The 24,861-nt window shown below is 39.0% G+C and overlaps 1 protein-coding gene across 1 annotated transcript; it reads left to right on the top strand.

Moving 5' to 3' along the window:
* The first annotated feature begins 6,846 nt into the window (after positions 1 to 6,846).
* On the top strand, positions 6,847 to 7,788 carry LOC101118521 (olfactory receptor 9K2-like). The gene has a single exon (XM_015093949.2). It carries the CDS (start codon positions 6,847 to 6,849, stop codon positions 7,786 to 7,788), a length of 942 nt encoding a protein of 313 aa, XP_014949435.2.
* The last annotated feature ends 17,073 nt before the right edge of the window (positions 7,789 to 24,861 follow it).

Raw genomic sequence — 24,861 nt, 5'->3', positions numbered from 1 at the left:
AAGAATCCACCTGCAATGCAGGAGACCCCGGTTCGATTACTGGTTTGGGAAGATCTTCTAGAGAAGGGAAAGGCTACCCACTCCAGCATTCTGGCCTGGAGAACCCTCTTTGGGTTGCAGAGAGTCGGACATGAATGAGCGACTTTCACTTCACTTCACATATTAGTATACTTAGTATGTACCTAGCGTCTTTTGTGTTGTCATTCATCTAAGTACTTTACAAACCTTGCTTTAAAAATACAGGTACTAAAGTATAGATCTAAGTACTTTAGAAATTTATTTTGAAATGTATTTCCTCGTATCACTTTTACCTTGTGCCTCTCTTCTTCAAAGTCTGATCAAGCTGAAGTGGGGCTCTGGAGAAGAAGGAATGGTGTAGATGCCTCTTCAAGTCTTGGTCTTGGTCTTTGAACCTTCAATCCCCATTCAGAGTAAAAGACACCTCAGTTGTTTTGCTCTGTATAAAAGTCATTGTGTCTTAAAAAAAAAACCCAAAAAACCACCTTGCACCTTGAGCAAAACTGGCTGTTTTTTTTTTTTAGCAATGGCAGTTGGTGGACATGTGTGGGGAGATTTTTGAGTTTGGAAGAGCTACTGGCCACTTAAGGGTTCATCCAAGCATGTGGTGAAATTATTCCTTCAAACTATAACCCAAAGAGAGACGTAAGAGGTATTGGGGTGTGAGATTAGGTCAGCAGGTAGAATTAGGGATTGGCTGATATCACCTTATTCTGACCGGTATAACACGTGGGATGGGAGGTAATGAGAAAGAAATAACTGAGTTCATGTGCCACTCAGGGACCAGGGAGTCAGGACAAAGAGTAAGCCTGTGCTCATTACTTTTGCTAGTCAACCTCTTCTTATCTCTATTTCAATTCTTAAAACAACTAAAATCCTTCAACAGTATGCAAAGTACTGAAAGCAGTATAATACATGGACATTTAGGAACAAATGTCCTCAATTTAGCAAATTTAACGTTTCCTATTTTTTGCTTCAAAGCTCTGTTTTTAAAATTAAACAATGAAGTGATTCTTCAGTTCAGTTCAGTCGCTCAGTCGTGTCCAACTCTTTGTGACCCCATGAATCGCAGCACGCCAGGCCTCCCTGTCCATCACCATCTCCTGGAGTTCACTCAGACTCACGTCCATCGAGTCAGTGATGCCATCCAGCCATCTCATCCTCTGTCGTCCCCTTCTCCGCCTGCCCTCAATCCCTTCCAGCATCAGAGTCTTTTCCAATGAGTCAACTCTTCACATGAGGTGGCCAAAGTACTGGAGTTTCAGCTTTAGCTTCATTCCTTCCAAAGAAATCCCAGGGCTGATCTCCTTCAGAATGGACTGGTTGGATCTCCTTGCAGTCCAAGGGACTCTCAAGAGTCTTCTCCAACACCACAGTTCAAAAGCTTCAATTCTTCGGTACTCAGCTTTCTTCACAGTCCAACTCTCACATCCATACCTGACTACTGGAAAAACCATAGCCTAAAATCTTAAACTTCTGTTATTTTATGCTCTCTCATGCATAGATTTTTATGGCTGCTATTTATGTTTAGATCCATAGATAATACATACTATGTTTAGTATAATTAATAGTTTATGAAAATTATGCCCTTCCATATACGATTTAACTTCTTTTCATTATTTAATGTTATGCTGGCAAGAGGTACATATCCTGATATATATACATATATGTATACATATGCTGTTTATTCATTTAGAAAATTTATAGCATATAGATCAATAAATTGCCCATCTAATGTCATATTGATTAGAGATTTGTTTCTTTACTCTTTTCATTAAAAATGAAAATGTGTGGATGTCTGCTATGCACATGTCTAAAGGCTTATTTGGAGTGTATGCCTAGAAATGGAATTGCTGGATCCTGTGATATGTAAATATTTTCTACTTTGCTATATATTTATAAATTACTTTCTGAATAGGTTTTGGCAGTTTACACTTCAGGTATAACAATGTCCATTTTTCTTTTCCCTCATTTGTCGGTTTGAATAGCGTGAAAAAAGTAAGGATTTTAACATTTACATGATTATTAGTGATTTTGAGAGCAATTTAAAATTTTTATTTGTTTTATCTTATATGAATTTATCATTAGTCCAACTATCTATTTAGTTCTTTAAAAAAATTTTTTTCTTATAAATTAACATGAAATAATTATGTGTTGAATAGTAAATCTTTGGAGGCTGTGGGTACTTCGTGTATTTTGCTCCAGCCTTTGAGTTGTTTTGTAAATATTGTTTGTGGTCTATTTTGTCATACAGATTAAAAAAATTTAAATATAGTCAAATTTGATAACTCATCATTGTCTTCCAGATAGAAACCTAATCCTGATTTTGAAAGCCCATTTACGAAGTAAAGAACTCATAGCTGTAGATTTCTAAACTAATAATCAAACTCCTGTTTCTTCCTGGTTGGGCTTCAAGGAGATCCTCTAAACATGTAGATATCTCTAAGTCTTTTTTTTTTTTTTTTAAACTAAGAAGAATTTGGCTTATGGCTCAGATAGTGGGGGAGAGGAAGGAGGTGTGTGTGCAGACTTGCCCTGATGAGGCTAGGACACAGAGCCCTTAACAGGTAGTTGAGTTGTCTGGAAATCAGATCAGTGTTCCATGTTCATCAGTTAGGAACTGCCTACCACACTCCTTTGAAAATTGTTGTTTTTAATTTTCCTTATTGAAGTATAGTTGATGTATGTGTGTGCTTAGTCACTCAGTTGTGTCCAGAACTTTGCCACCCCATGAACTGTAGCTCCTCTGCCCATGGAATTTCCCAAGCAAGAATACTGGAGTGGGTTGCCATTTCCTTCTCCAGGGGATCTTCCCTATCCAGAGAATGAACCTGGGTCTCCTGCATTGCAGGTAGATTCTTTACTGTCTGAGCCAGCATACTTGATGTATAATATTATTTAAATTATAGGTGTACAGTATAGTGATTCACAATTTTTAAAGGTTATACTCCATTTATAGTTATTGTAAAGTATTTGCTACATTCCCTGTGTTGTGCGATACATCCTTACAGCTTATTTTATATTTAATAGCTTTAAAGGTGAACATGGGAGCATTCTGAGTTGGATTGATACATAAAATGTAAATGTTGTGCATGCAGATGTATTTGTCTGTGTGTGTGTTTGTGTGTATGTACTACTTCAGATCTTGTATGGATTCCCCCAATTTATGCTGCTCTCACTTATTAGCAGGGGAGCTTACCCTTTTGGCAACTTCACTGATTGATTCTAGTTTCGACATTGTTAGCACTTTAGTTATCTCCAAGCAGTCTTATTTTTGTTAGATTATAGGCTCAAATAACTCTTTCCCATCTTTTTTCTCAGTAATGTCATATGTATTGAATTGAATAAGATGCATTTAGCAGCAAGTAACTAAAGACTCACTGAAAATAGCTTAAGCCTTCAGTTCAGTTCAGTTCAGTCGCTCAGTCGTGTCCGACTCTTTGTGACCCCATGAATCGCAGCACGCCAGGCCTCCCTGTCCATCACCATCTCCCGGAGTTCACTCAGACTCACGTCCATTGAATCAGTGATGCCATCCAGCCATCTCATCCTTGGTTGTCCCCTTCTCCTCCTGCCCCCAATCCCTCAGCATCAGAGTCTTTTCCAATGAGTCAACTCTTCGCATGAGGTGGCCAAAGTACTGGAGTTTCAGCTTTAGCATCATTCCTTCCAAAGAAATCTCAGGGTTGATCTCCTTTAGAATGGACTGGTTGGATCTCCTTGCAGTCCAAGGGACTCTCAAGAGTCTTCTCCAACACCACAGCTCAAAAGCATCAATTCTTTGGCGCTCAGCCTTCTTCACAGTCCAGCTCTCACATCCATACATGACCACAGGAAAAACCATAGCCTTGACTAGACGGACCTTAGTCGGCAAAGAAATGTCTCTGGTTTTGAATATGCTATCTAGGTTGGTCATAACTTTCCTTCCAAGGAGTAAGCGTCTTTTAATTTCATGGCTGAAGTCACTATCTGCAGTGATTTTGGAGCCCCCCAAAATAAAGTCTGGCACTGTTTCCACTGTTTCCCCATCTATTTCCCATGAAGTGATGGGACCAGATGCCATGATCTTCATTTTCTGAATGTTGAGCTTTAAGCCAACTTTTTCACTCTCCTCCTTCACTTTCATCAAGAAGCTTTTTAGCTCCTCTTCACTTTCTGCCATAAGGGTGGTGTCATCTGTATATCAGAGATTATTGATATTTCTCCCGGCAATCTTGTTTCCAGCTTGTGTTTCTTCCAGTCCAGCGTTTCTCATGATGTACTCTGCATAGAAGTTAAATAAGCAGGGTGACAATATACAGCCTTGACGTACTCCTTTTCCTATTTGGAACCAGTCTGTTGTTCCATGCCCAGTTCTAACTGTTGCTTCCTGACCTGCAAGAGGGCTATAATTTCACATTACAGGGTTGCTGGAGACACCTTGATTCCAGGGTGGTTCACTGGCATGAGGACTTCATCAAGGACACAAGTTTCTCTCTACTTTCTGCTCTGCCATCCTCAGCAATTCATTAATATCATTTACGGTCACATCATGGCTGCAACAGTTCCAGCTATCAACTCATTATTTTTGTCTAAAGGAAGAAATATTAAATTTTTTCTCTTATAGGTCTTTAAAAAACAAGATGTTTATTATAAAAATTTCAAAATATACAGACTATAATAAAATAGAAAAATAGTAAAATCCACTTCTATATATTCACTATTTTAATGCAACATTTTTCATTATATTGCATTATATTGCAATATTTTATCATACAGGATGAGAAAACACAATTATTCTTCATTCCTTGTACTTAACAGACTTCTCCAAAAATGAAGTGTTCTCCTTACATTACAAATTCATTATATGCTTAAACAGGTTACTGATCATTCATTGTGTCATTTAATACTCTTCTTAAAGTAAAAATCCCGGACTTCCCAAAATATGTATTTTGTGACTGGCTTGTTAAAACCAAGAGTCAATCAAGGAACACTCATTGCATTTGATGATATGTCATGTAACAGCATCAATAGATAAATTCAGTGTGATTGTAGGAGGCAAAAAAACTGAGGAATGAAAATTATGTGAGATAATATATTTTAACCTTAAAACAAACTTTTCTAATGAGAAATTGTTTCTCAAAAGACCTAGAGATGGTTCAAGGTGAGTTGGAAGAGTAGATGATCTTCTTTCTTTTGTTTCTTTCCTATATGGCCCTCTTGGGATGGACTTGGAACTTGGCACTGTTGTCACCCCATAATTGACTTTATTTTTAGCCTCTTTCAGAGGGACCTTTGCACCCAATTCATGCTGCAATTATTTGAAATAGTTGCAACAGAGATGACTAAGGGTACCAGGTTGCCTCCTGCTCTATTCCCCCAGGTGATCGGGGACTACTACTCCTCACTGGTGATATTATCTTTGCTGGACTTAAATTCCATTTGGCTTCCATCGTTTTCATTCTGAGACCTGTAAGATATATCTCATGTGCATGGCCATGCAATGTGATTCTCCAGGTTCAGGTGCATTTTCTTTTCATTCTCCATAAAGAAATGTTCACAGGGTTAGAGACCTCACCAGGTCATCTATATTATCCTCTAGAAAGAGATAAGAGGTATATAGCTATAGGGGATTTTCCAGCAAAAACACAACAAAGGAAATGAAAAGGCTATTCTTAATTGAAAAATGAGATATTAATCTCTGAGCAGAGCCAAAGACTGAATAAAATTATATATTTCAAAACAAGATTTTATATCTCATGTAAAATTTTAATTCTTAAAATATGCTGAATTTTGACAATGTCTTTAATTTCCCTTCTATGGTTTTACACTCCTTTTTCCATTTCTAGGATTAAACACAATAACTTTTGTATCCTGCTTGTACCGTTAGGAAATTGCTCCACCAAAGTAAGGTGAGAAATATTCAGGTAAGAGATAGATTAATGTCAAATTTGTACAGAAATTTTTAGGAGCTGTCGATTTTTCCAGTAGCACGTCTGAGGTTTGTCCACTTTGAAAAGCTGAAGATGCCTTCATTTTGGATGAAGGTTTTGGAAAACCAAATAAATCTCTTGCTATCCTACTTTAAACTCTCACAAAACTGTTTAGCTACTGACCTGTTTTAATCTCTAACGCCTACTTGCAGAATTTAAAATTACTCTTTTTGGGCTTCCCAAGTGCCTCAGTGGTAAAGAATCTGCTTGCCAATGTAGGAGACACAGGAGACAAGGGTTCAATTCCTGGGTTGGGAAGATCCTCTGGAGAAGGATACAGCAACCTACTCCAGTATTCTTGCCTGAGAAATCCCATGGATAGTGGAGCCTGGAGTGCTACAGTCCATGGGGTCACAAAAGAATCAAATACAACTTAGTGACTATACAACAACAAAATTGCTCTTAAATTTGATTCTTCTGTTGTAAAATGGAAGCATTAAGATGAATTTGAAACTACAGAGAGCAAATATTATTTATCTCTCAAAACTTACAGATATGTTAGACTTACTATGTAAATGAAATGAGCCACTAAACAGGTATAAAGAGAAAATGCTCTATGTGTGAAAGTCATGTGCCTTATAATGGAAAGAGGACTGGAACTGGAGAATCACACTAGAAAATTATGAGTTAGGTGACTCAAATGTTGTGTGCTGATGGGCAATTACAATATACCTCAGAGTCAATTCCTATAAAAGGATGCAGCAGATCATACATAACACAACAGAATGTTATAAAGGAGATGATACGACAAATTTCAATGTCTTATACAAGCGGCAAAAGATATTTTGTGATACCAGGAAATAGGTAGAAGTCTCTATTTTTAATCTTGTCTTGTACCTCTTAGCAGGTTCTTGCCATGGGTGACAAGGGAGCAGGCAACCATTCAGATGTAACTGACTTCATTCTTGTAGGCTTCAGGGTCCGCCCAGAGCTCCACACTCTCCTCTTCCTCCTATTCCTGCTTGTCTATGGCATGGTCCTTTTGGGGAACATTAGTATGATTGGCATCATTGTGGCTGACTCCCAGCTGAACACACCAATGTATTTCTTTCTAGGCAATCTCTCCTTCATTGACCTCTCCTACTCCACTGCTATTGCACCTAAGGCCATGGTCAACTTCATGTCTGAGAAAAAGACTATCTCTTTTGTAGGGTGTGCTGCCCAGTTCTTCTTTTTTGCACTCTTCATTGTAACAGAAGGGTTTGTCCTGGCGGCCATGGCCTATGACCGCTTCATTGCCATCTGCAACCCTCTTCTTTACAGTGTCCATATGTCAAGACGCCTTTGCACTCAGCTGGTGGCCAGTTCCTATTTCTGTGGTTGGATCAGTTCCATCCTCCAAGTCAGTGTAACATTCTCAGTGTCTTTCTGTGCCTCCCGAGTCATTGATCACTTCTACTGTGATTCTTACCAAATTGAGAAGATCTCCTGTTCTAATCTCTCTGTCAATAAGATGGTATCTCTTAGTTTGGCTGCCTGCATTATTTTGCCCTCAATAGTTGTTATTGTAGTATCTTACATGTATATTGTAACCACAGTCTTGAAGATCCCCTCCAGTGAAGGGAGAAAGACAGCCTTCTCCACTTGCAGCTCCCATCTGGGGGTGGTAAGCTTGCTTTATGGGACTGTCTCCTTTGTGTATCTCACACGTCCAAACAATCCTGAACTTCGTAAAGTGGTTTCAGTATTTTACATATTGGTTACACCCATGCTAAACCCTCTGATTTACTCTCTAAGAAACAAAGATGTCAAACAGGCTTTGAGAAAAATCTTATGGAAGAAAAAAGCTTTATCCTAATTCTACTTTCTTGTGATTTCCTCATTAGTGGGCCCATTGATAGTTTCAGCCTGATTTGCTTTCAGTGTGGAGTCAAGCTTGAGTCACTTGAAGATCCTTTACATTGATCATTCCACAGATGAATTATTTTCAGTGAAGGGGTGGTAACAATTTGTCATTCACTCTTCACCATTCACTCTCCCTTAAGAGCAGTGGTATATCTCATGCATCAGTAAAAATTTCAGTCACCCTATAAACAGAAATATACTCCTTACTCTTTTTAGGTAAACTTTATGGAGTGAAGAAAAAAAGAATTTAATTTTATTACTGTTATTTTTCTCTGGGCCCTATTTTTAGATAGTGGGCAGAAAAAATGTTTTGGTAGAATGCTAAGCTCAGAATGTATAATGTTTAGAAGATGGGTCAACCCAAGACAGGGTGATTCTGAGTTGTAAATATTTAATTCTTTAATGAAATTTAACTGTGAATAAATTTATTCACAATTACTTGATTTGGGGCCCATAGTTCTTGAATAAATATCTTGGTAAAAGATTTCTTTTTGTCTGTGCCATCATGAGTTTATCAGAACAACTCAATAAATCATTGGTGTTTAATTGTATCTTACTGTATCTTATTGTTTGTTATTGTTGTTTAGTCAGTAAGTCATGTTAGACTCTTTTGCAACCCCATGGACTATAAATCCACCAGGTATCTCTGTCCATAGGATTTCTCAGGCAAGAATACTGGAGTGGGTTGCCAGTTCCTTCTCCAGGGGATCTTCCTGATCCAGGCATAGAGCTCACGTCCTCTGCATTTCAGGCAGATTCTTTACCACTGTGCCACCAGGCAAGCCCATATCTTATTGTTACTTATTTTAAATATTGTTATTGATATATTATCATATCAAAGAGCTGGAGAAAGGTATCTTTTATCCAGTCTTCTAAAAATAGGATATACAAATCCACAAAGACAGGTCTTTAGTACTAATGTCCTATCTGCTGCTGCTAAGTCACTTCAGTTGTGTCCGACTCTGTGTGACCCCATAGAAAGCCGCTCACCAGGCTCTCCCATCCCTGGGATTCTTCAGGCAAGAACACTGGAGTGGGTTGCCATTTCCTTCCCCAATGCATGAAAGTGAAAAGTGAAAGTGAAGTCACTCAGTCGTGTCCGACTCGTCGCGACCCCATGGACTGCAGCCTACCAAGCTCCTCCGTCCATGGAATTTTCCAGGCAAGAGTACAGGAGTGGGGTGCCATTGCCTTCTCCGATCTAGAAGGTTTAAAAATTGCATTAGATTTAAATAATTGATCCCAGTTTACTGGATTACTCTGTTCACTTTGGTAATTACTATTTGAAAAGTGAAAGTTGCTCAGTTGTGTCCAACTCTTTGTGACCCCATGGACTATACAGTCCATGAAATTCTCCAGGCCAGAATGCTGGAGAGGGTAGCCTTTCCCTTCTCCAGGGAATCTTTCCAACCCAGGGATCGAACCCAGGTCTCTCGCATTGCAGCCTGATTCTTTACCAGCTGAGCCACAAGGGAAGCCCCATTACTATTTCAGTTCAGTTCAGTTCAGTTCAGTCGCTCAGTTGTGTCCGACTCTTTGTGACCCCATGAATCGCAGCACACCAGGCCTCCCTGTCCATCACCATCTCCTGGAGTTCACTCAGACTCACATCCATTGAGTCAGTGATGCCATCCAGCCATCTCATCATCTGTCGTCCCCTTCTCCTCCTGCCACAATCCCTTCCAGCATCAGAGTCTTTTCCAATGAGTCAACTCTTCACATGAGGTGGCCAAAGTACTGGAGTTTCAGCTTTAGCATCATTCCTTCCAAAGAAATCCCAGGGTTGATCTCCTTCAGAATGGACTGGTTGGATCTCCTTGCAGTCCAAGGGACTCTCAAGAGTATTCTCCAACACCACAGTTCAAAGCATCAATTCTTTGGCACTCAGCTTTCTTCACAGTCCAACTCTCACATCCATACATGACCACTGGAAAAACCATAGCCTTGACTTGATGGACCTTTGTTGGCAAAGTAATGTCTCTGGTTTTGAATATGCTATCTAGGTTGGTCATCACTTTTCTTCCAAGGAGTAAGCATCTTTTAATTTCATGGCTGCAGTCACCATCTGCAGTGATTTTGGAGCCCCCAAAAATAAAGTCTGACACTGTTTCCACTGTTTCCCTATCTATTCCCCATGAAGTGATGGGACCAGATGCCATGATCTTTGTTTTCTGAATGTTGAGCTTTAAGCCAACTTTTTCACTCTCCTCTTTCACTTTCATCAAGAGGCTTTTAGTTCCTCTTCACTTTCTGCCATAAGGGTGGTGTCGAAGCAACAGTTAGAATTGGACATGGAACAACAGACTGGTTCCAAATACGAAAAGGAGTATGTCAAGACAGTATATTTTCACCCTTCTTATTTAACTTATATGCAGAGTACATCATGAGAAATGCTGGGCTGGAAAAAGCACAAGCTGGAATCAAGATTGCCGGGAGAAATATCAATCACCTTAGATATGCAGATGACACCACCCTTATGGCAGTTACTATTTATGTGTACACAATTTTTGTTTGCTTTGTATTTTAATTACATATGATATTTTTATTTTCCTAACACTTGTTTTATTGGTGCTGTACTTTAAATGAAGCTATTTATATTTCTAAAGTAATATCTGTGTTGTCGTATTGTTTTAATTTTTTCAATTCAAGTTGTGCTTTCGGATGAAAATTGTAAGCAATCCAATAACATTTGTGTTGTCACACTGTTTTAATTTTTCCAATTCAGGTTGTGTTTTCAGCTGCAAATTGTAAGCAGTTCAATTCTCCAAATACGTTTGTGTGAGTGTGCTCAATCGGGTTGTGTCAGATTCTTTGCAACACGATGAACTGTAACCCACCAGTCCAGATATGTTTAAATCAACAGAAAACATTGCTGAAGAAAATGGTCAAGGTTTTGCATCTATTGTATCTTTTTAATTTACGCATTTGGTAATAAATTTGTTGATGGAAAGATGCAGAAGGCAGAAATGAGAGGATTTGTATAAGATGAACTATTTAATGTGTGTTTGCCTACTTCTACAATTTCAGATTGTATCAGTAAAGTCAATCAATGTTGAAAGAGCTCAGTGATTGTAGAGAGAATGCAACTAATCGTAGAGGGAATGCAACTCCTTGCAGAGATTGGAGAAGGAGGGGCAGAGTAGAGAGGGATGGCGGTTGGGAGAGCAGAGTACCTTGATATTTCTCATACTATTAATAAAAATAGGCTTCTTCTCTAATTCTTACATATTCCAACTTAGAAAATTCCTTAACCAAAGACTACATCAATATTTTTTCTCAAAGGATGAAATGTTTTTTGTACTATTCTGAATGTGGTTCTTGAATTCAAAAATTATTATTTTTTGCTCCTTACTGATATTCTAATAAATTAATTATTTAATCATTTTCACTTCAACTACACATATCATTTTTATTTGCTTAATTGTATATGTAACAATTAGGTTTATTTTGTTCAAAATCATTGAAAATTACTTTGGCTGAAGTAAACAAGGGAAGTTTATAAGAAGGATATGGGAAATAGAAAAGCTAAGGAATCAGCCTTGAAATTGGGTAGGAACCAGGGAGTCCCAAGAAACAAAGAGACAAAAGTTTTAGGAGTCTATTAGCAGAAATCAGTCTCATTGAATACTGCATCTGGAAAATGGAAACTCCAAGCATTTTCAAGCTTCTGTAAACTGAAAAAAAAAAAAGCAACCTAAAAATTGAAAGTTATGCTTTATTCAGTGGAAATTTTTAGGACTTAAGTCCAGGAGGCAGCAGGTTCCTTCTCTCAAGGAACCCTGAGAGAACTGCTCCAAAGAAGGGGGAAGAAGGAGCCAGGTTATATATAAGTTTTGCAACAAGATGCAAGTAGTATGAATGTCAAATTTTTTTTGTAAATTAAGAAAACCAGATATCCTAAGTTAAGGAATTTAGCATATGGGAAGTGCAGCTTCTATGTATGGGAAGATATAAGAGTCTGGGCTTACTGAAATCATTCCTTTGATACATACCTCAACTATCTGGGTTTTTCATGTTCTAAATTTCCTTGGTGGCTCATGATAGGGAGTGGCTGCAGTTTGATGGCTGCTAGATGGCAAGTATTATTTCCTTCCTGAGTTCCCTCAGGGCTCATCAGCTCACCATCCATGGTGGTTGCAATTGCTGATGACTGTGACATCTTTGTTTACTGATATGGCAGGAATATTTCATTTCTCACTTCTTTTACCCTTTTCTGTCAATTTAAGTCCTGATACAGTATACTATGGGCTTCTCAGGTGGCTCGGATGGTAAGGAATCTGCCTGCAGTGCAGGAGACTTGGTTCAATCCCTAGGTTGGGAAAATCCCCTGGAGAAGGGAATGGCGACCCACTCCAGAATTCTTTTTTTTTTTTTTTTTTTTTACTTTTGGAATGCTATAATTGACAGAATGGAAGTATACAAATGAATTTCAAAATGAAATCAATGCACCCAAGAGGGAGATCTAACATGAGATCAGCTCACAGTGAAAATCCGGTCAGAAGGAAGAAGGCCAAAGTCTAAAGCAGAGAGTGAGGAGGGATGCATAAGAGAGAGGAAGGGCCCTGGGACCGAGTTTTCAAGACATGCTCAGCTGATGTCTTCAACTTCCAGGTCCCTGAGGCCTTAATTGGTGGTTTCGGACAAACATGATATTTGGTCACAAAGAGCAGCAGGAGAGATCGGCTGTATCTGGAATGGGGAGGGAGGTTAGAGATCTGGGGAGACTGTAGACAGTCTATGACAAAGAGGATGGAGGCATGAGGGCGTGAGTGCTAATAAGCCTCTGTGTCCCCTTACAGCAACCATCAACCAAACAACAGCAATGTGCTATGAAAAATGACTCAAGTTACTACTTTAGTGGAAGATATGAAGTAGCTACAGGAAACTGCTATGGAAAAGGTTCAGCTTATATGGAGAAAAATACACATTCAAGCACTGGATTATCTATAGTGCCACACTCAGAGTTGGTAGAGGAAAGGAGCTCTTTCTGGGTGACTTGCAGAAAGAGGACAGGACAACATGAAAACTAAGAGAACTCTGTAGAGAACTGAATGCTTCAGTCCTCTCTGTGAAGAAAAGATGGCCTTCTGCAAGTCTTCCATTCTAGTATTCTGGCCTGGAGAATTCCATGAACAGAGGCACCTGGCAGGCTACAGTCCATGGTGTTGCAAAGAGTTGGACATGACTGAAGCAACTGAGCACACACACAGAGTACTATACAGATCAGGTTTTGGGTATGTGTCTGTCCCTTTACTAGAGAATGGCTGGACCATTGACTTTGACTTTATTTAATTAAAAAAAAAATCTGAATCTTTAAAACATAATGACACATTTATTAAAAGGGCTTAAATCCAAAAATCTGACAATACTTCATACTGGTGAGAATGTAGAGCGACAGGAAATATCTTTCAATCTTCATGAAGATGGAAATAGTACAGCAGACAGCTTGGCAGCTCCTTATAAGTTAAACATAAACTAACTGTTCAAATTGGAGTTTGTGTTCCTCGATATTTACCCAACTGATTAAAAAACTTACTGGGGTGGCTACATGACTTTTTAATCATTTGTCAAAGCTCATAGACTTTTATGGTACAAAGAATAAAAACTTAGTTTTTATTCTTTTACCAACTACTCTTGTTGGTAATGTCATTTCTCACAGAAGTACAGGTTTACAACTGTGACAATTCTGTGCATGTATACTGCTAAGCTGCTAAGTCACTTCAGTTGTGTCCGATTCTGTGCAACCCCATAGACGGCAGCCCACCAGGCTCCCTTGTCCCTGGGATTCTTCAGGCAAGAACACTGGAGTGGGTTGCCATTTCCTTCCTCAATGCATGAAAGTAAAAAGTGAAAGTGAAGTCTCTCAGTCATATCTGACTCTTAGCAACCCCATGGACTGCAGCTTACCAGGTTTCTCCATCCATAGGATTTTCCAGGCATGAGTACTGGAGTGGGGTGCCATTGCCTTCTCCAGCATTTATATTGGCACTGAACAAATTAACGTGAATAGACAACAAATGGTGGTGATCATAAGTTTTCTCAGTGTTGGAATGGGAGGTTATAGATTAGCAAAAGAGAAGGCTAGAATTAACATGGGAGATGGGATAAGATTAATATATATGCAGGTGTATATAGAGAGAAAAATTATAGCTATATATGTATACACATATGAGCTTCCCTGCTGGCTCAGTGGTAAAGAAAGAATCTGACTGCCAATGCGGGAAATGCAAGTTTGATCTCTGGGTTGGGAAGATCCTCTGGAGAAGGAAATGACAATCCACTCCAATGTTCTTGCCTGGGAAATCTCATGAGAGGAGCTTGGCAGGCTACCATCCATGGTGTCACAAAAGAGTCAAGACACCACTTCGTGACTAAACAACAAACATGTACACATACACATTTATACACACATATATTTTAGTTGTTTGTTGAAAGAGCCTGGAGGCAATGATACCTCAGTAGCAATAAGAACATCTAGCAACTCAATCCTGATTATTAATTGCATTCTCTAATAAAAGGAACTAGGAATCACTGGAGAAAAGGTTGATTCTGAGCAGGACCCTCCCTGTGAGGCTTTCCCAGGACAGTATTTCCCCCACTAAATCCTCTGCTTTAGTTCCTCTCTGAAGTACCTCAGTTCAGTTCAGTTCAGTCACTCAGTCGTGTACGACTCTTTGCGGCCCCATGAATCGCAGCACGCCAGGCCTCCCTCTCCATCACCATCTCCTGGAGTTCACTCAGACTCACGTCCATCGAATCAGTGATGCCATCCAGCCATCTCATCCTCTGTTGTCCCCTTTTCCTCCTGCCCTCAATCCCTCCCAGCATCAAAGTCTTTTCCAATGAGTCAACTCTTCTCATGAGGTGGCCAAAGTACTGGAGTTTCAGCTTTAGCATCATTCCTTCTAAAGAAATCCCAGGGTTGATCTCCTTCAGAATGGACTGGTTGGATCTCCTTGCAGTCCAAGGGACTCTCAAGAGTCTTCTCCAACACCACAATTCAAAAGCATCAATTCTTCAGTGCTCAGCTTTCTTCACAGTCCAACTCTCGCATCCATACATGACCACTGGAAAAACCATAGCCTTGACTAGATGGACTTTTGTTGGCAAAGTAATGTCTCTACTTTTCAATATGCTATCTAGGTTGGTCATAACTTTCCTTCCAAGGAGTAAGCATCTTTTAATTTCATGGCTGCAATCACCATCTGCGGTGATTTTGGAGCCCCCCCCCCCAAATAAAGTCTGACACTGTTTCCACTGTTTCCCCATCTATTTCCCATGAAGTGATGGGACTCAATGCCATGATCTTCGTTTTCTGAATGTTGAGTTTTAAGCCAACTTTTTCACTCTCCTCTTTCACTTTCATCAAGAGGCTTTTAGCTCCTCTTCACTTTCTGCCATAAGGGTGGTGTCATCTGCATATCAGAGATTATTGATATTTCTCCCGGCAATCTTGTTTCCAGCTTGTGTTTCTTCCAGTCCAGCGTTTCTCATGATGTACTCTGCATAGAAGTTAAATAAGCAGGGTGACAATATACAGCCTTGATGTACTCCTTTTCGTATTTGGAACCAGTCTGTTGTTCCATGTCCAGTTCTAATTGTTGCTTCCTGGCCTGCATATAGGTTTCTCAAGAGGCAGGTCAGGTGGTCAGGTATTCCTATCTCTTTCAGAATTTTCCAGAGTTTATTGTGGTCCACACAGTCAAAGGCTTTGGCATAGTCAATAAAGCAGAAATAGATGTTTTTTCTGGAACTCCCTTGTTTTTCCATGATCCAGTACCTAGATAATAGTATTTGATGCAAATTTCCTGAGTTGTTTTGTAGATGTGAAAACCCTCTATCAGATGGAAGGTGTTAACTATTTGATGACCATAAGCACAGAGCCCCAGGCCTCCTGAAACCTAAGGACTGTTAAGTTAACCCCTGTGACACTACCCTGTTCCCTCATCATCAGCCAGTCAGAACTGTGCAGGATCTTATCACGTACTTTGAGACACCCCTTCCCTCACCTGATATTTTAAAAATGCTTTGTCAAGACCTCTTTGGTAGTCTAGTGGTTAGAAATCTGTCTTTCAATGGAGGGGATGTGGGTTCGATTCCTGGTCAGGGAACTGACATCCCACATGCCTTGAGGAAAGAAAGTAAGTCAGTGCACACCACAACTACTAACCCTGTGCACCTCAGCTAGAGAGCTCACATGCTCTGGAGCCCACACACCACAGCTAGAGAGAAGTTGGTGTCCCACAATGAAAGATCCACATGCTACCATAAATAAATAAATATTAAAAAAATTCCTTTGTGGAAACCCTTTGGGGAGTTCAGGACTTTTTAGGACATGAGTTACCTGTCTCCTTCTGTGGCCTTGCAATGAACCTTTCTCTGCTCCAAACTCTTACATTTTAGTTTGTTTGGCCTCACTGTGCTTTGGGCACACAAATTTGCCTTAACAATTCTAGGGATGGGGGAAGGGCCATTTAAGATGAGCCTGAAGAATCCTATAATATCAAAAAGTAAGGGAGTGCTTAAAAACAACAAACCCCTACGCATTTAAAAAAGATACAGGAATCAATTTGAAAGAGTTCCAAATGAACAAAGCTAGAAATAATCGAGCAAAACATAAAAAACACACATGTGTGCTGTCGCTTCAGTAAATAGAAATATATATATATTTGTATAGCATATAAATAAAATTATATATTTATATTTTATATATTATTTATATAATATATATATATATATATATATATATATAAATTTATGCCATCAGCAAAAGAGAATTTTGCTACTTTCAAATTTGGATGCCTTTTCTTTTTATTGCCTAATGCTCTGGCTAGGGTTAGGACTTCCAAAATTATGTTGAATAAGAGTGGGCACTCCTGTCTTGTTTCTGATTTTAGAGGGAAAGCTTTCAACATTTTACCATTGAGTCTAAAAAACATGTATACTATCATGTAAGAAACGAATCACCAGTCTAGGTTTGATACAGCATGCTTGGGGCTGGTGCACTGGGATGACCCAGAGAGATGATAAGGGGAGAGAGGTGGGAGGGGGACTCAGGATTGGGAACTCATGTACACCCATGGCGGATTCATATCAATGTGTGGCAAAATCAATACAGTATTGTAAAGTAAAATAAAAATAAATAAATAAAATAATAAAAATAAATTTTGAACAGAAAAAAAAAACCAACCAACCACTTTAAAAAAATAAAAAATTAAAAAAATAAAATCACGTGCACGTTAAGTCACTTCAGTCATGTCCAGCTCTTTGCGACCCCATGAACTGGAGTCCTCCAGGCTCCTCTGTCCATGGGATTCTCCAGGCAAGAACACTGCAGTGGGTTGCCATGCCCTCCTCCAGGGGATCTTCCAAACTCAGGGATTGAAACCATGTCTCTTGTGGCTCCTGTATTGCTGGCAGATTCTTCACTGCTGAGCTATCAGGGATGTGGGTTTATCAAACATGACCTTTGTTATGTTTATGTATGTGTGTATGTAATAGGATGTAAATATTACTAATTTTACATCATAGTATTTAAGTTATGGGATATAAAAGAGCAGAGTAAACATCACTCAAGTGTTTTACCTTCTCTTTTGGGGAAGTGATTAGTGTATCTGGATTGTATGTAGGATAGCTGTATTATAGTAGGTGGAGTTATGACCTTATTATTGTATTTTGTTTTGGGGGGATTAAATACCAGACCACCTGACCTGCCTCTTGAGAAATCTTTCCCTCCTCTTGGACTGGAATTTACATCACCACTTTTTTTGCGTCTCCAGCTTGCAGAGCGTAGGCTGTGAGACTTAGCCTCTGTAACCTCATGAGTCAACTTCATAAAGCAAACCTCATTTTAGGTATCTCTATCTATGTATTATTATCTATCATCATCATCATCTATATATCTACTTACTATGTATCTATCTATACATCTGTGTAGTTTGATCACCTGTTCATCCTATGGGTTTTGTCTCTCTGAAGAATCAAAATTAATACAACTATTAAATGGTAGAGTTTTATTTGTAACTTACTATATTATGATCTTTTGATATTTCTTCCAAGAATTCTCAAAAGGTTTATTTTTTTGTTTGTTTGTTTGTGGTAAATTTCCCTAGTCTTGGTGTATCTGAGAATATTTTTATGGAATCCTTTCATTTAAATTAAAACATTTTTAAGTCCTCAGTTCTTGACTCAATTCCCTCAGTGCAGCCTTTATCTTTTTTTAATTTTTATTTTTACTTTATTTTACTTTTACAATACTGTATTGGTTTTGCCATACATTGACATGAATCCACCACGGGTGTAAAGTCAGATGGCAATATCACTCTTTTTCCCCTAAGGTCATCTCTTCTTTCTTTCAGAGAGGCTTTAGAAATTCTTAAATATTACTATATTCTAAATAACATGTGTGCATACTAAGTCACTTCAGTCATGTCCGACTCTTTGTGACCCTATGGTCTATAGCCCTCCAGGCTCCTCTGTCCATGGGATTCTCCAGGCAAGAATACTGGAGTGGGTTGCCATGTCCTCCTCCAGGGGATCTTCCTGACCCAGGGATCAAATCTGCATCTCTTACATCTCCTGCATTAGCAGATGGGTTCTTTACCACTAGCACCACCTGGGAAGCCCTCTAAATAGCATAGATATTCTTAAGTTTTATCATAGTATATATCTGTGTTTTCCTCCTTAAATGTTATGCTTAGTCTTCTATGAGCATTTTCTATTTGAAATTGTACACACACACACACACACACACACACACACACACACACACACACACACACACGAAATTCAGATAAATTCTTAAAATAACTGTTCTCAAACATTTGCTACCCATGTTTAGCCTGGAGCAAAAAAATAATGAGATGGCTGTGATGTTCTCTAAGTTCAAAAGAAACGTCTATTTATTTAAAGATTGTGATTCTTTTTTTCTCCCAATTGCTTAGTGGAAAAGAAAACATGAAAAAGTTATTGTCAGACAGAAAAGTCTTTCTTAAAAAGTATTTCCTAAATCATGGTCTTTTACTTCTACTTTTACAATGACAATTAAGAAACAATAATTATAAAAACGACAAAAATTATCAAAACTTGACTGGGCCTACAAGGCACCATGCCAAACGAAGCAGAAAAAAATTACTCAGAAATTAATTAAACTTAAATTTATTGCAAACTATTCTCTGTCTGAAAACAACTTGTGTATAATAAATCCCAGTGGGGAGATTCTAGGTCTGTTTGATAGGATAGTAATGAAGGAAGTTTTTGCACAATGTAGTTACAAACATTAAAACTTCAAGAAGAGAAGCTGTAAAATTACTGGTGGTTGGGAGACACGTTTCTTCTGTATATGCAGTTTCAACTCAAATATCACAAATGATTTATCATATGTCATCAAGTGACTTTTTCTGTCCTAATTCATTTCTTCTAACTTCTGAAACTGAAAAAAAACTCCTAGACAATCTCTATTAGCACCAAAATTACTTAATGACTATATTACACAATTGTTTATTTTAGTCACCTATTCTGATATTATTTCTAAAAAATTTATTCAATGTGGATAATAGATCCCAGATTCAAGGAGTAGAATTATTTATTCTTCAAATTAGAAAAAAAAATCAGTTCCTAAGCTAATCTCTAAATTTTTCTATCTTTCTAATTTTGAAGAGGTGAATTAAACTGAGTTGACTGTTAATTTCTTTTTTGTTGGTTACTACGAGTGAAATGACATAGAACATACAAGACATACAAGATGCACACAAGAGACATACACTCTGGCCAGAGGGACAAGAACTGGGCAAACTAATTGCCGTTTATTATTATAAAGCCCTCCTTAGGCAGAATTCCAGACTGTAAGAATAAGCCTTTTCAGTACAGTGCAGGTGCATACATGTTATCGTACAGCAAAGGGGAGTGAAATCTCTGTCTACTGCAGAGTCTGCACAAAGCCCTCATCTCCTTCTTATCTCAAGAAGGGAATGCTCCCTTGTTTGCAAGGGACCATTAAACTCAAGGCTGTGTCCAGACTCTTTGGCAGAACGCCTCATATGCAAGGATGCTAAGCCTGAGCAGAGAGACCCGTTTGCAGGCACATCTCTGCTACCCTATTAACTCTTCACTTTTTAAATTTTTAAATTGAAGTATAATTAATTTAATTTTATTTTTAAATTGAAACATAGTTGTATTTAATTTCTGCTATACAGCCAAGTTCGTCTGTGTATAGTTCTATGTATTCTTGCCACCTCTTCTTAATATCTTATGCTTCTGTTAGGTCCATATCATTTCTGTCCTTTATTATGAAGAACTATACAGAAAAGATTTTCATGACCCAGATAATCATGATGGTGCGATCACTCACCTAGAGCCAGATATCCTGGAATGCAAAGTCAAGTGGGCTCTTAGGAAGCATCACTATGCAGAAAGCTAGTGGAGGTGATGGCATTCCAGTTGAGCTAGTTCAAATCCTGAAAGATGATGCTGCCAAAGTGCTGCATTCAGTATGTCAACAAACTTGGAAAATCCAACAGTGGCCACAGGACTGGAAAAGGTCAGTTTTCATTCCAATTCCAAAGAAAGGCAATGCCAAAGAATGCTCAATCTACTAAACAATTGCACTCATCTCACATGTAAGTAAAGTAATGCTCAAAATTCTCCAAGCCAGGCTTCAGCGATATGTGAACTGTGAACTTCCTGATGTTCAAGCTGGTTTTAGAAAAGGCAGACAAACCAGAAATCAAATTGCTAACACCCACTGGATCATTGAAAAAGCAAGAGAGTTCCATAAAAACATCTATTTCTGCTTTATTGACTATGCCAAAGCCTTTGACTGTGGGGATCACAATAAACTGTAAAAAATTCTGAAAGAGATGGGAATACTAGACCACCTTACCTGCCTTCTGAGAAATCTGTATGCAGGTCAGGAAGCTACAGTTAGAACTGGACATGGAACAACAGACTGGTTCCAAATAGGGAAAGGAATATGTCAAGGCTGTATATCGTCATCCTGCTTATTTTACTTATGTGCAGAGTATATCACATGAAATGTTCGGCTGGATGAAGCACAAGCTGGAATCAAGATTGTTGGGAGAAATATCAATAATCGCAGATATGCAGATGACACCACCCTTATGGCAGAAAGTGAAGAAGAGCTAAAGTGCCTCTTGATGAAAGTGAAAGAGGAGAGTGAAAATGTTGGCTTAAAACTCAACATTCAAAAACTAAGGTCATGGCATCTGGTCCCATCACTTCATGGCAAATAGATGGGGAAACAATGGAAACAGTATACTGAGACTTTATTTTCTTAGGCTCCAAAACCACTGCAGATGGTGATTGCAGCCATGAAATTAAAAGATGTTTGTTCTTTGGAAGAAAAGTTATGACCAATCTCAGTTCAGTTCAGTCTCTCAGTCATGTCTGACTCTTTGTGACCCCATGGACCACAGCATGCCAGGCCTCCCTGTCCATCACCTGTCCATCACCAGAGTTTACCCAAACTCATATCCATTGAGTCGGTGATGCCATCCAACCATCTCATCCTCTGTCGTTCCCTTCTCCTGCCTTCAATCTTTCCCAGCATCAGGGTCTTTTCAAATGAGTCAGCTCTTCGCATCAGGTGGCCAAAATATTGGAGTTTCAGCTTCAGCATCATCCTTCCAATGAACACTCAGGACTGATCTCCTTTAGGATGGACTGTTTGGACCTCCTTGCCATCCAAAGGACTCTTAAGAGTCTCCTCCAACGTCACAGTTCAAAAGCTAGACAATATATAAAAAAGCAGAGACATCACTTTGCCAACAAAGGTTCATCTAGTCAAAGCTATGGCTTTTTCAGTAGTCATGTATGGATGTGAGAGTTGGACTATAAAGAAAGCTGAGCACTGAAGAACTGATGCTTTTGAATTGTAGTGTTGAAGAAGACTCTTGAGAGTCCCTGGACTGCAAGGAGATCCAACCAGTCCATCCTAAAAGAGATCAGTCCAGAATGTTCATTGGAAGGACTGATGTTGAAGATGAAACTCTAGTACTTTCATCACCTGATGCAAAGAGCTGAATCATATGAAAAGACCCCGATGTTGGGAAAGATTGAAGGCGGGAGGAGAAGGGGATGACAGAGGAAAAGATGCTTGCTCCTTGGAAGGAAAACTACGACAAACCTAGAGAGTATATTAAAAAGCAGAGACATCACTTTGCTAACAAAGGTCCATAGTCAAAGCTATGGTTTTCCAGTAGTCACATATGGATGTGAGAGTTGAAAGATAAAGAAGACTGAGCACTGAAGAATTGATGCTTTTGAACTGTGGTGCTGGAGAAGACTCTTGAGAGTTCCTTGGACTTCAAGGAAATCAGGCAAGTCAATCCTAAAGGAAATCAACCCTGAATATTCATTGAACGGACCAATGTGGAAGCTGAAGCTCCAATACTTTGGCCACCTGATGCAAAAAGCCAACTTATTGGAAAAAAACCCCTAATGCTCGGAAAGATTGAAGGTGGGAGGAGATGGGGATGACAGAGGATGAGATGGTTGGATATCACCCACTCAATGGACATGAGTTTGAGTGAAATCCAGGAGATAGTACAGGACAGGGAAGCCTGGAGTGCTGCAGTCTGTGGGGTTGCCAAGAGTTGGACATGTCTTAGAGACTGAACAACAACAAACTTTTTAATGATGGCCATTCTAACTGGTGTCAGTCAGAATGTGAGATAGTACTTCACTGTAATTTCACTTTGCTGTAGTGTGACTTTGCTTCACTGTAGTTTCAATTTACATTTCTCTAATAATTAGTAATGTTGAACATCTTTTCACATGTCTATTGGCCATCTGTTTATATTCTTTGATGAAACGTCTATTAAGATCTTCTGCCTATTTTTCAATTGGGCTGTTTGGTTTTATTGTTGAGTTATATGAGTTGTTTTTATATTTTGGAAATCAAGGCCTTGTCAGTTGCATCATTTGCAAATATTTGCTCCCTTTCTGTATGCTGTCTTTTTGTAAGATTATTAATTTCATGAATTATACAAAGAACATATATGTATTAATATAACCAGTGTTATAGAATGTAGAAATTGACTTTCAGGTGAAATACCATTAGAACATTATATTCCAAGGGCAGTTCTAGCACGTGCTGCAAACCTAAAAAAGGAGGTGCCTAAAAACTTACTAACACAACCCCTAACCTCTCATTTGCGGTAAGTATATAAAATAGTCTAGAGGATTTAGAAGGAAGTAGAGGAAAGCTGTTGTGTAGTGCACCTCTCTCTTGGTCCACAAGGATCTGAAGTGTGATATACTTCTGTTGTAAGCTGAAGTCAAGATTGCAGTTTGGTCCTGTTGGCTTGGAGAGCATAATATGTGTCTCCTCACATGAGTGGGATATAGTGTACAGGTTTCTGACTCCACCATTTAAAATGGCAAGAAATACACCCTTTAAAAGGGCAAGAAATTAAAAGGGCAAGAAATTAGTAGGCTAAACACTTTGTGGTAGAGGAACAGATGTCACTGAATGGGCAGCTTTTGCCTCCAAATTTTCAGGGCAAGATGTGTAAAGAGCAATATTGCATACGGACCTGGGATGTCAGGTCCATGAATCAAGGCAAATTGCAAGAGGTCAGACAGGAGATGGCAAGAGTGAACGTCGACATTCTAGGAATCAGTGAACTAAAATGGACAGGAATGGGTGAATTTAACTCAGATGACCATTATGTCTACTACTGCAGGCAGGAATCCCGTAGAAGAAATGGAGTAGAAAAATGGAGTAGAGAAATGGTCAACAAAAGAGTCCGAAATGCAGTACTTGGATGCAATCCCAAAATGACAGAATGATCTCTGTTTGTTTCCAAGGCAAACCATTAAATAATACAGTAATCCAAGTCTATGCCCCAACCAGTAATGCTGAAGAAGTTGAAGTTGAACAGTTCTATGAAGACCTACAAGACCTTTTAGAACTAACACCCATAAAAGATGTCCTTTTCATTAGAGGGGACTGGAATGCAAAAGTAGGAAGTCAAGAAGCACCTGGAGTAACAGGCAAATTTGCCTTTGGAATCTAGAATGAAGCAGGGCAAAGACTAATAGAGCTTTGCCAAGAAAATGCACTGGTCATAGCAAACACCCTCTTCCAACAACACAAGAGAAGACTCTACACATGGACATCACAAGATGGTCAACACGGAAATCAGATTGATTATATTCTTTGCAGCCAAAGATGGAGAAGCTCTATACAGTCAGCAAAAACAAGACCAGGAGCTGACTGTGGCTCAGATCATGAACTCCTTATTGCCAAATTCAGACTGAAATTGAAGAAAGTGGGGAAAACCACTAGACCATTCAGGTATGATCTAAATCAAATCCCTTATGATTATACAGTGGAAGTGAGAAATAGATTTAAGGGACTAGATCTGATAGATAGAGTGCCTGATGAACTATGGAATGAGGTTCATGTCATTGTACAGGAGACAGGGATCAAGACCATCCCCATGGAAAAGAAATGCAAAAAAGCAAAACGGCTGTCTGAGGAGGCCTTACAAATAGCTGTGAAAAGAAGAGAAACGAAAAGCAAAGGAGAAGAGGAAAGATATAAGCATCTGAATGCAGAGTTCCAAAGAATAGCAAGAAGAGATAAGAAAGCCTTCCTCAATGATCAATGCAAGGAAATAGAGGACAACAACAGAATGGGAAAGACTAGAGATCTCTTTAAGAAAATTAGAGATACCAAGGGAAAATTTCATGCAAAGATAGGCTCAATAAAGGACAGAAATGGTATGGACCTAACACAAGCAGAAGATATTAAGAAGTGGCAAGAAGACACAGAAGAACTGTACAAAAAAGATTTTCACAACCAAGATAATCACGATGGTGTGATCACTCACCTAGAGCCAGACATCCTGGAATGTGAAGTCAAGTGGGCCTTAGAAAGCATCACTACGAACAAAGCTAATGGAGGTGATGGAATTCCTGTTGAGCTCTTTCAAATCCTGAAAGATGATGCTGTGAAATTGCTGCACTCAATATGCCAGCACATCTGTAAAACTCAGAAGTG

The sequence above is a fragment of the Ovis aries genome, chromosome 3, assembly GCF_016772045.2.
Source record: "Ovis aries strain OAR_USU_Benz2616 breed Rambouillet chromosome 3, ARS-UI_Ramb_v3.0, whole genome shotgun sequence".
In the NCBI taxonomy this organism is placed as follows: Eukaryota; Metazoa; Chordata; class Mammalia; order Artiodactyla; family Bovidae; genus Ovis; species Ovis aries.
This window is presented reverse-complemented; position numbering and strand designations above follow the sequence as displayed.